The sequence below is a fragment of the Camelus bactrianus genome, chromosome 11 (genome assembly GCF_048773025.1).
Source record: "Camelus bactrianus isolate YW-2024 breed Bactrian camel chromosome 11, ASM4877302v1, whole genome shotgun sequence".
In the NCBI taxonomy this organism is placed as follows: Eukaryota; Metazoa; Chordata; class Mammalia; order Artiodactyla; family Camelidae; genus Camelus; species Camelus bactrianus.
The window spans coordinates 69,217,950-69,230,350 of record NC_133549.1 but is presented as its reverse complement, the minus strand read 5'-3'; the positions used below and the strand labels follow the sequence as shown (position 1 = coordinate 69,230,350).

At 36.3% G+C, this 12,401-nt stretch overlaps 1 protein-coding gene across 4 annotated transcripts in view; it reads right to left on the bottom strand.

Annotated features, from left to right (window-relative positions):
- The window catches only part of VCL (vinculin), a 91,675-nt gene that overhangs the window by 38,474 nt on the left and 40,800 nt on the right, over positions 1-12,401 (bottom strand). For all 4 annotated transcript variants that reach the window (XM_045522791.2, XM_010963148.3, XM_045522792.2 and 1 more), the window contains exons 3-5: positions 3,598-3,748; positions 3,310-3,418; positions 936-1,058 (exon numbers count right to left, since the gene is read on the bottom strand). In XM_045522791.2, coding sequence (XP_045378747.1) covers positions 936-1,058; positions 3,310-3,418; positions 3,598-3,748 — 383 coding nt within the window. The remainder of the gene's footprint in view (positions 1-935; positions 1,059-3,309; positions 3,419-3,597; positions 3,749-12,401) is intronic.

Genomic DNA, 12,401 nt, shown 5'->3' with positions numbered 1-12,401 from the left:
TTGACTAAGGTAGCTAACATAAACCATGAGGTGTCTGGTACTACTAGACACTCAGTAAGTGCAACTCCCTTTTGCTAGTTGAGAGAGCAGCACCATGTCTGCATTTCTGGGCTCTGCACACTGGGAAGGTAGTCCCAGTTAATACAGACCACCAGCTCTACAGTAAAGAGTTAAATATCTTCTAGGAAAACTGTGTTAACACACCTCTGAAAAGAGCTCTGGGTTCACTTCTTTACTAAACAAAGTGCTCTATGATATTCATTCCACCTGCTAGGTTTTGTTTGTTTGTTTTTTGGATATTTTGGCTGGAGAAGATAATTAGGTTTTTTTTTTTAATTTATTTTAGAGGAGGTACTGGGGATTGAACCCAGGACCTTGTGCATGCTAAGCATGCACTATATTGCTTGAGCTATACCCTCCTCCAATTATTTTTTCATAGTATAAATAAAAGTGTCAAAATCCATATGTCCAAAACTAGAATTTCTAGAGGAGAAAAGGGGCCTGTTAGAACTTCAGGAGAACAGAATCAGACAACAGGAGGACAGTTTCAAACAAAGAGTAGGAAAAGGAGAGCCTTAGAGCAGGTGAATATTGGTACTTAGCCCATCAGTTGCATTTTTGCCCAGACTGGAGAACGTGCAACTTAACAGCAAAGAAAATGAACACCAGAGTTTACAACATGTTAACTTCTTTTTCCCGTAAGATTAAGTACAGGTAGAAAATACCTGAAATGAGGTGGTTCCGTTGGTGTATCAAACTCTATCAAAATTCATCTAATCAAAATCCATCAAATTGTTCATCTGAAATATGTGTAGTTTACTGTACAGGAACCATACTATAATAATGGTGTTAAAGGAAGAAGGAAAGAAGGAAAGAAAGAAGGAAAGAGGGGAAGGGGAGGGGATGGGGGGGGAGGGAAGGGAAGAAGAAAATACCTGAAATGAGAACAGGTAGCAACTCCTTCACGGTGTTCATTGAATTCACCAACATCACTCGGTGCTCCTGGTGAGTCAGTTCCTGCTGTCTCTCGTCAATCATCTTGGCCATCTTTGTCATTCCTGGGACACAAGGAATAAATCGTGCAGGGTGAGTAGCAAAACAATCCAGAGTCTAGCTTTCTGAGCCTAAATCCATGATGAATTACTATGAAAGTCCAAACTGACCTCCCACTTATGTAAACAACAGATACTGTCACTGAACTCTAGCATTTATGACATAGAACTTTTCATGACAGTTCTAACAGTGCAACTTAACTCTTTTCATTAAAAGTAATTTGTTAAATATAAATCCTAAATATGACATAATTCTCAAGTATGTCACAAATACATTCACAAATGTTTTTAAATGTTGAAATGAATAAATATGTATTTGTAAAAAAATTAATGCACAAGTAGGGGAAAAAATACCTTGCCTGGCTACCATGCCAGGTTTATACGATATACATGGCCTCTGAGCCTATGTATGTAAAAATCTCATGTGAGCCTAGTACAGGCAAATCACAGAGATAATGCAGATTCAGTTCCAGACCACTGCAATAAAGTGAATACCACAATAAAGCGAATCACAGGCATTTTTTAGTTTCCCAGTACATGTAAAAATTATGTTTACACTAAATTGTAGTCTATTAAGTGTGCAACAGCACTATGTCTAAAAAACAATGTACATTCATTAATTTAAAAATACTTTATTGCTAAAAAATGCCATCACCTGAGCCTTCACTGAATCAGAATCTTTTTGCAACAGTAACATCAAAGATCATCAATCACAGATCACCATAACAAATATAATAATAATGAAAAAATCTGAAATATTGCAAGAATTACCAAAATGTGACATAGAGACATGAAGTAAATAAATCCTGTCACAAAAATGGTGCTGATAGACTTGCCTGAAGGCAGAGTTGTCACAAACCTTCAATTGTAAAGAACGTAGTATGTGTGAAGCACAATAAAGTAATGAGACACTAGCGGCTGAAAAAAATCTTAAGAATTACAATAATGTGTTTCGTTTTCATCTTTAAATTTTTCTGTACTTTCCAATTTTTCCAAAGTAAGCATGTACTACTTTTATAATTAGAAATAAATAAAAATATTATAAAAATAATTATAGTGATGACAGCATTTGAAAGCATCTGGTGTTTTGGAATCAGCCTGCTAGCACTTTTTGTTTACTTTGGTTATTATTCAAAGGTGCTATGTGATTCCCTAAAGCTTTGATTTTCAAACTGCTCTTAGAATTTCTTAAGTAGTTTCACAGATCATCAAGAGGTACCCAGAGGGAGATGGAAAGGGTGGGGCTGCCCCTGCTTCATCCAGAGGAGCTCCATTTTTGTCTTTTATATGCTGGGATTCTGCATAAGATTTCATTTAAAGAAGTAAAATTTCCTCACAGAGCTGAGAAAGTTTAAAGAGTGCTGCTCTAAAGCCATCTCCCAGTGATCTTCAATGACGGCTCCGAGAAATTCTTAACTGCCCTAAGAGTACAGAATGACTGCCCTGGACGGAACCTCAAGGAAATATTGTTACCTAAAAATCATTTTAAGAATATGAAAACAAATATATGTATGTTTGCATGACTGGAACATTATGCTGTACACATAATGACACATTGTAACTGACTATACCTTCCATTAAAAGTAAACAGATAAATAAATAATAAAAATCATTTTATGTAAGAAAAAAATTTAATAACAAATTAAACATCTGGCATGTCTTCATTCATACTTTAAGGAGCTTCAAGTTTATGGTATACGTCTGTAACACCAAAAGCTGGTATCTGTTCATGTATTTTGAATATTCAATTCTCAGATGACTAAACAATCAGAGATTTAGCCACAGAAGCTCTTCTCTCCTTGTAGGTCTGATTATATTATGCAACTTTGGGCAAGGGCATGAATCCATAATAGTAGGCGGGCTAATTAGCAAGCTAAGAGGTCACTGAGAGCTGCAGGCCAGCTGGCAGACAGTGAAGGAATGCTGTATAATGTGGAATGAAGAGGTCAGGATTCAGGATGGCCTTAGGCAGTGTAGTAATAGAAAAGTATTTCCTGCAGTCTCCAGCAACATTTGCAATGTCTAGTTTAATTCACAGACAAGGCCAGGATCTGCAGAAAGCAGATTCAGCTTTCAGAGACAACAGTATCTCTTCAGCAGAAGCACAGTGTCAGCTCCATCAAGAGAGCAGAGACACCTAAAAGTCCACTACATCATTACCTACCTTCCACAAAAAGTAGTAGGGAGGGCCCTTTCCTCTTGATCAAACATAGACAAGTCATAAAATTTTTTATTATAGAAGTAGGATATGACTAACCTGGTCCAAGATTCTTCGTATAAGTGACCAAATCTTCCATAGTTTCCACCACCTCTGCCACTGTAAGATATTCCAAAATTCCTTTGCAAACTCTAATAATTTTACGAACCTGAAAATATATTTCGGAGTATTCAGTCAAGTTAGGGAACAGTAAGTAGAAAATAGGAATTCAGATGTGTAGCTAGTCAACATTTTCTCATCCTAAACAATCATCAGTCCTCCATTTTTATCCGTTAAGGCTGGGCTTTTTGTCTGAAAGAGGGTCTGCATGGGCCCCCGATGGCCTACCTCAGCCTCATCGAAGGTGAGGAGCAGGTCTGATGTGCCGGAGAGGATGCCCCTTGACCCGTCGATGAGGTAATCCCGAGCAGGCACGGAGTACGGATCTGACTGAAGCATCTGGGCTGCCTGGACAAGCTTGGTGCAAGCATTCTCAACCCTGAGGCAGAAGCATGGAGTTAATTCACCGGCAGGAGCAAGCAGAAGAGTATCACATGCAAATGCAAGAAATGTAAATGGACATAAATTCACATTTTTTTCCTATATGAGAAATAGCCAAGACCAACTGATAATAGAACCGAAGTTTCCAGCTTTTAAAATTTACAAGTAAGGGCAGCACACTCACTCATTCACTGCACTAAGCCCTTGCTCTTCATTCTTTCCTGGCAACAGAAAATAATGAGAAAATGTTTTGGACCTTTTCCTTCAGGTCACTGTATCTCTGTGACTCCTTTGTTTCCCTACTTCTCACCCTACACACACTGCCATTAAAAGACACACAAAGAACTGAAATCCTTGATGAGTTTCAGATTTGACATCTGGAAATAAAACATCAAAGCACTGTGCTAAGTGAAATTTAATAATCAGACAAAGCAAAGGAACAGGAGGAAACACACAGAAAAAGTACGAGGTAATGTATTAATTTCTCATTCATCTAGCTAAATGGATCTGTTTGACAAACTGGACTATTTGAAAACAACCCTAGAAAACTATGCTGTTAATTAAAATTTCACTGACATTAATAACTGAACCAGTTATTATCAGTTTAATATTAATACCATTTAATAACACAGATGACCTGATCAGCCAACAGTGTTTTTCAGCAGGGGGGGGCATTCACTGAAAAAAGGAATCCAAAATGTATAAAGCGAGAATTCTCCTTGACCCTCTTGCACCACTAAAATGTATTCATTCAAATACTCTTCCATATGGTGCTGAAAAAGACCTAATAGATCATCTCATATTCAATAAACCCATTATGTTATCACTAAGTAATTTATAAAGATATGTGACAAATTACTTCAAATTAAAATATTTAGGCAAAATTACACATTCTTATTGAAAACACAGAAAATGTCACATGCAAATAAAAGCCCACTTCACAGGGGAGTTGAGGATCAAATGAAACAATACAAACCCCCACAATTAAAGCAGGATTGTGTTGTTAATAAACAGAATTAAACCAACATATGCATTTCAACTACATAGAAAGCATTGGGCTATGGACACTATAGGTATGTATATAAAGATGCAAAAACTCTCAAGAAGTTTAGTTTACTATGTAAAAACTTCAGAGCTATAAGGCAGCAGGTAATAAACGTCAGAGAAGAACAAGACCTCACTGATGTGGTAAAATAATGGTTGTTGCCTATTTTGTCTGATATTAATCACTCTTAGATGACTGGTCATTTTCTGTTCCTTTTTAATTTTTAAATTAAAATTTAATTTTAAATTAAACAATATGCATATTCATATATAAGACAGAAACCTATACACATATATAAAATCCTAAAGCATACAGTGAATAATCTCCTTCCCTCCACTATCCCCTAGGCATTCAAATTTCATCTACTTGTAACTAATGTTATGAGTTTCCTGTGTATTCTTCAAAAAGAAAAACACACACACTTTATGCATACAGAAACAAAAACGTAGGCTTCCACCTTTTTTACACAAATAGGGTCATGCTATCATACTGTGTGCACTGATTTTTTCTCTTACTTTAACTAGGAGATGTTCTGATTAAAACACATAAGGAGTCTCCTGATTCTTTTATACGGCTACGTAGCTAGTCCACAATTTACTAGCCTGCTGCAATGAATCACCTTGAATAAATATCATTTTTAAATGCACATATCTGTAAGATACAATCTGGACATGGAACTGCAGAGTCAAAGGTCTGGACATGAATGATTTTGACAAATGTTGCCACACTGCCATCCACAGAAGTTATCAACGTACATTCCCACCAAGGGATGAGAGTACCTGTTTCCTCACAGTCTCAGCAACTCCACATACAAGCTGATGTATCTTCACCAATATGACAGACCGAAATGGATCTCAACACTTTACTTGATGGGAAATTTATATAACATACAATTAGTCATTTTAAAGAGTATAATTTTCTGTGTACTAGAAAAGAATGAGTATGCTCTAATTTTGAGGTGAAATATTTTACATATTCCATTAGCTCCAGCTTATTAATTGTGCTGTTCAAATCTTCCATATCTTGCTGATTTTTTTGTCGGTTTTATCTATCAAATTACTGAGTGATAAAATCTCACACCGTAACAACAGATTTGCCCGTATTCCCTTGTAGTTCTGTTTTTGTTTATATACATATTGAGAGAGAGAGGGAGGGAGGGAGGGAGGGAAGAAGGGGCTTATTAGGTACATGTACATTTACAATTATTACATCTTTCTTGTAATCTAAACCTGTTTATCATTATGTAACACCTCTCTATATAGCCAGCAATGGTTGTTGCCTATTTTGTCTGAGATTAATATTGTAAATCAGCTTTCTTTGACTATTTTATTTGACTGGTGTATCATTTTCTAACTCTTTGTAGTCTTATGTTTTAGATCTGTTTTAGATCTTTATAAATACCATACAGCTACATATTTTTAACCCATTTTAGCAAATTTTAACTTAATAACTTAGCCTATTTAATGTATTAATATTACTGATATATTTAGAATTACTTTCATATCTTAGTATTAATTTTCTACATGCCATTTAATATTTCAATTTCTTTTTTTCTCCTTCCTTTTTTTTTGATTGAGGGTCAATTTCTATCTTTTTTCAATTCCCTTCATTATTTTATAGGTTACATACCCTATTTCTGTTATTTCTGTGGTTACATTAAATATTTTAACATGGAAACTTGGCATGTTAAAAATCTAAAATGAGTTGATAATTTCCCTTCCTTCCTAAACACCAGCCAGCCACCTCCTGAAGACCACTAGTTGAAGAGCACTGACCTCTTGCTTCAAGGTTATTTCTCTAAGTGAAACACCTCTCTCTCTTTCCTCTTTTACTTAAATAACCCCTGCTGGTTCTCTTAGACTCCACTATTAAAACGCTCTTCCTTCAAGAAACCATCCTAAATCTGTAAGTACCTCTCCTATGTGCTCCTATGAGATATAAACCCTCTCAATTTAATTTTCTCTCTCCCACAAGCCTGTAAGTTCAGCAAGGCCAAGGACTTTATTTATCTTGTTCATTACTGTCTTCACAGAGTACAATCCCTAACACATAATAAACGCTCAATAAACATTTGCTGAATGAATGAACGGATTTTCACCAAGTACAGGTGATCATGAAATCATCTGGCCATAGAAATCATTAACTTTAAAAAGTCACAAACTTAATTTTATTTCCAGGTAACATGAACTTGATGAAATTATACCAAACAAATACAAGCACCACAAAATGCAACTGTCACACTACACCTATTTGAAAGGATCTAATTACTGCACAAGTGTTTCAGATTTGGAAAAAGCAAAAAATAAGTAAAAGGAATAACCATCAGGGAGAAAGGAAAGAGAGAAAAAAAGAGATGAAATGGAAAAGCTTTACAGGAATCAATTTGATTCTCCACTAATGGTTCCCTTGTGTGGTAACATGATAGGGCCAAAACAGACATTGCACCCTTTTTTAAACCTACAGTAAGACATCTGATCTGTACATTAAAATTTAATGGCATTCGTAAAAGCCAAACAAATCCCACCATGACTAACCAGTAGGCAGAAACAGGAAGGAGTCTGTCTTTCTGTGAAAATGAGATTTTATTTAAACATTCAAGCTGCCTGGCTTCTTAAAGTGATCTTCTATTTTTTAATAGAAGTCTGAATTTTTTTTAAAAAAAGCATTAGAGAGAATGACAGTAGGGATATGGTCTATTTTCTAAATAATTATATATCTTGACTATATACTAATAATATTGATTTAGCTGCTTTAAATCAATCAACTAGCACAGATTAAGGCTTCTCTCTGACTTTGAGTCTTCAACCTACAATGATAGAAAATTCTTATGCTTTAGATCAGTGGACAAATGACAGCCTCACAGGACCCACTCATAATCTTCTGATCCATTCTTCCCAGAATTACTGGATGATATAACGCTATACAATTTAAGAGATGAAAAGGTTCCAAACTATTCAGTTTCATGTGATTTCAATTATCACTAATCAATAAGCTCAAACTTATGCTAGATTCTTTATTTAAGAAAAATAAGAGGGAAACAGATCCAGAGATAAAAAAGACTGATTGCCACAAGACATTTTTAAAGGTTCTTCTAGACTACATCCAGACATGAGTTACTAATCTTAAATTCTTTTAGTTTAATTCTTTCATGTATTTGTCCCTTTAACATATTGAGGACCTACTACATGCTACATGAGTCCTAGAACTAGATTCTTTTAAGTCCTGGTCTTGAAGGGTTACCATCTTGGTAGGAGGAGACATACATGTAAACAAGCAAATACAAATTAGTATTTAGAAGTATGCCCAGCAGCTGCTGAGAGGACATAAAAGAGGAAGTAGTCATTTTTACCTGAGAAATTAGAAAAGTTATGATAGAGAAGGTAAAGATAACATTGCTCCTCCCCTCAGAAGCTCAGCACTACTTATAATGATGATTCTTTGCACAGACACACACATACACACACGCACGCACGCACCCACCCACGTGCGCGCGAGTCCTTTCTGTGAATAACAACATGCATTTGCAATAGACCTGGTTTGACTAGGGAGGGCAATTTACCATCACAAAGTACAGGTAACTCCCTCTCCCTGAAGCCAAACAATCTCAATCTGCTTCTGTCAAAATCAGTCATCATATCGCAGCTCACTGATTCAGCTGAGGAAGGGAGAGAGAGCTTTGGACAAAATAATACAGGCATATCTAGAAGATGTTGAGGTTTTGGTCCCAGATTACTGAAATAAAGCAAATTTCACAATAAAGCGAGACACACAAATGTTTTGATTTCCCAGTGCATGTGAAAGTTATGTTTACACTGTAGTCTGTTAAGTGTGCAATAGCATTATGTCTAAAACAATGTACATACCTTAATTTTAAAATACTTCATTGCTAAAAAATGCTAATCACCATCCGACAATGCAGGGTTCCCACAAACCTTCAATTTGTGAAAAACACAGTATCTGGGAAGCACATAAAGTTAAGTGCAATAAAACAATTCATGCCTCTATAAAGCGGACAGTCTGATGTACCTATACAGATACATACTCCTCCATAATTTTAAACCAAAAAGTTCCCTAAAACATTCAACAGATTAAACTTTCACTTCACCCCAAAAAACATGTTAGGAGTGGGGTAAACTTTCCCATATCAAATTCACTGTTTTAATAAAACCTGACCTCAGACAGTATAGCCATTTAGGTTATAAACACTGTCACCAAAAAGATGCATTCTATTTGCTAAAGACTGCAGTGCTATGAGGCAGAACACCTGAAAAACCTGATTTCATGGAAGTTGGATTACCCTGGAGCATACTCAAGGAAACAGGTGTTTACATCTCGGGACCCATCCTTTCAAGACAGACAGCTGGTCAGGCCACAAGCATACTTGACCAAGCCTAGCACAGACAACACTTGGTAGATGGGGAGGAAACAGGTCGGAGGAAGAAAGAACAAATTAGCTGGTTGGTGAGGTTTTCCCCCACTGTGGCTGGGACACCCATTTCCAACCAGGCTGGCCCTGGCATAGTTATCTGACAGGCAAAATTGACTATGAGGCTATTCCTGATCTCTTCCTAACCCTTGTTGAGACCTTCTTTCCCTTCCTATCTGGGCAGGATCTGTCAGAGATCAAGAAGAGATCAAGGCCCAGATCACTTCCAAGTTTGAGAAGCCTATCATATTTAAAAATGAGTAAGTGCCAAAACAGGGTCATAAACATGGTGGGATATTTAACTCTTTACATTGAATAATTTTAAATGCACAAATAACATCTTTTAAGACACCCTCTTTTTCTCTATGGCTGCATATATAGCATCATTTGAAGAAAATTAATTAAAGTCCAGGCCTTTCACAGATCTAAGACCTGAGTGAGAGGCCAGGGGTTAGGGGCAAGGCGCAGGCCCTCAAACGCTCTCTGCTTTCCCATATTTAGAACCTAACCTCAGTCAAAGGTCTGATAAGTAAAAACGACTGATGATGCCTTTAAAAAATCGTCCCTTCATGAGGCATTCAAGCATTTGAATTGTTTTGAATGAGCGCTAATGAAATTTCCAGCATTAGAACTGATAGTGCAATCTTTCTAGTATCTCTCAAACTGGTAGTAATGCCTCTATACCCAGCTCACTCCATCCTTTTTGTGTCTATACATGTGGTTAAACAATGATAATAATAATACATGTGAAGATTTCAAAAGATTCAGCAAGATATGTGAAAATAAAGTATTCTTTTATATAGTAGCCATTGGGCACAAGTTTTACTGTAAAACAGCAAAAAGTAGTTCATCCTGTGGCATCCCAGTACTAACCAACATGCTCTGCTCCTGGCGTTGCCGTTCCAAGAAAGGTCAAGGAGCCTTAGCCATCAGTCACCCAGAAACCTGAGTGAAGGCTACCAGCAGTTACAGTTTTCAGGAGGGCATGGGGAACACTGAGTACAACCACAGACTTTAATCTAGTCCAAGTAGCAAGTGCACTGCACCAACTCACCCACATGTACGCTGTGTGATAACACTAAAACATGACGTTCCATCCCCGGGCTCCTAGATTTCAAGATGCCACAGGCCTCATCCACAAATTATTCCTTTCCCTGACCTAACTTGGTGATAGTACAGGACATTGCAAGCGTACACCCAAAACTAAAATTAAAAACCACAGTGAGTCATACTGAAAACACTCAAAACCCTTCAAGGGCAAGACCAAACTCTTTTTCACTAGAACACTTACATTAAGATAACAAAGCTAAAACACACACATAAACACTGAAGGCTCACTAAATTCTTTTATTTCAGATGAGATTAGGAGGGTATGTAGCCAGTTTCAACCCCCAGCTCCCACCCCTTCAAACACAAGGATTCTGCCAGAGCCCAGAGATAACTGAAGAGGAAGCCACAGGTTGGGGATGGGAGGGTTAGAAGTGTCACTGCTCCTCTTGGTGGCAGCTTATTTGAAAAGTAGAGTATGAGTCACAACCTGTGAATCCTTTAAAGCTTGAATGACTAGTCCTAGTCTTTCTACCCATTTCCTTCACCCCCATTTCAAATGCAGCATCTGTGATGGGAGAGGAGATGCTAAGTTTGCAAGTTTCAGTCAAAAACTCTGCTACCTACAGGTCTGTCAGCTCCTTTGGTCATTCCTCTGTCTCAAGCTAGGGTTACAGCAGAAAAGGATAAATATATAAGCAAGTGTGCCTTACAGATCCTAGTAGTTTTCAGATGTATCCTGATTCTGTTGTCATGAATAAAATGAAAATTTATTTTAAAACATTACAAATTCATTGTAACTTTTATTCTTATACATTCTCACTCAACTAATAATAAAGCATCTCACCATTAATATTTGATGGTCCTTATGCTGAAAAAAAGTTGACAATCACTGTTCTACAGCAGAATGTGATGAATGAGTTAGAAATGTAAATACCTAGACACAAAATGAAGTGGAATAGACACAGCAAGAGAATATTTTCACTTATGATAAAAACGGACAAAAACCAGCATGTGGTTTAAAAAAACAACAACAAAATCTGAAGATACAAGTCAACAGTAGGCTTAACATCAATCAACAGTCATTCTAAAAAAAGGGTAATAACAAAACAATTAACAGAATATGGGACCCAAGATTATCATAAGCTTGTAACTACTTAATAATACTGCTTTGAAATAAGGCTAAAATTGATAGTTATGAGAAAAATTGACAAATCTATATTATATATTTCAAAAGATCTCAATCATAGACAGCTGAAACAGGCAAGACAGCAAGACTCTAGAAAGTCTGATAATGATATACATATGTTGACCTAACTGATAAAAAGAGAACCCTACACCCAAGTAAAAGAGAATATACTTTCTTTTAAAGCATACACAGTACACTTACCAAAACTGACCAATAATAGTGTCACAAAACAATTTCCAAGAATTGATAATATACCAACCATCTATTTTGGCCACAAAGAAATTAAATTAGAAATATAACAACTAAAACATACAGGCATATCTTGCTCTATTGTGCTTCACTTTATTGTGCTTCGCAAATATGATATTTTTTTTTACAAATTAGAAGGTCTGTGGCGACCCTGTGTTGAACAAGATCATGGGCACCATTTTTTCCAATAGCATTTGCTCACTTCATGTCTCTGTGTCACATTTTGTAATTCTCAAATATTTCAAGCTTTTCACTATTATTATATTGTTATGGGTGATCTGTGATCAGTGGTCTCTGATGAATTGTTTTGTCATTTTTTTAGCAACAAAATATTTTTAAATTAAGGTATGTATATTGTTTTATAGGCATAATGCACCCTTAATTAACTATAGAATAGTGTTAACACTTTTATATGCAGTAGGAAACCAAAAAAAAAAAAAAATCATGTGACTTGCTTTACCATGATATTCACTTTATTTCTAATATTATGGTGGTCTGGAACCAAACACACGGTTCTCCAAAGTATGCGTGTAGCAAAAAGGACTTTGAATTGTACTCCTCAATAATGCACAAGGGTAAGAGGGATTCACAACCAAAATTACAAAATATTTAGGGCTGAACAACTTTTAAAGTACTTATATAACTGTTTCCAAACTTGTAAAACAGAGCAAAATGGAGAGCCCAAAATATTTTTA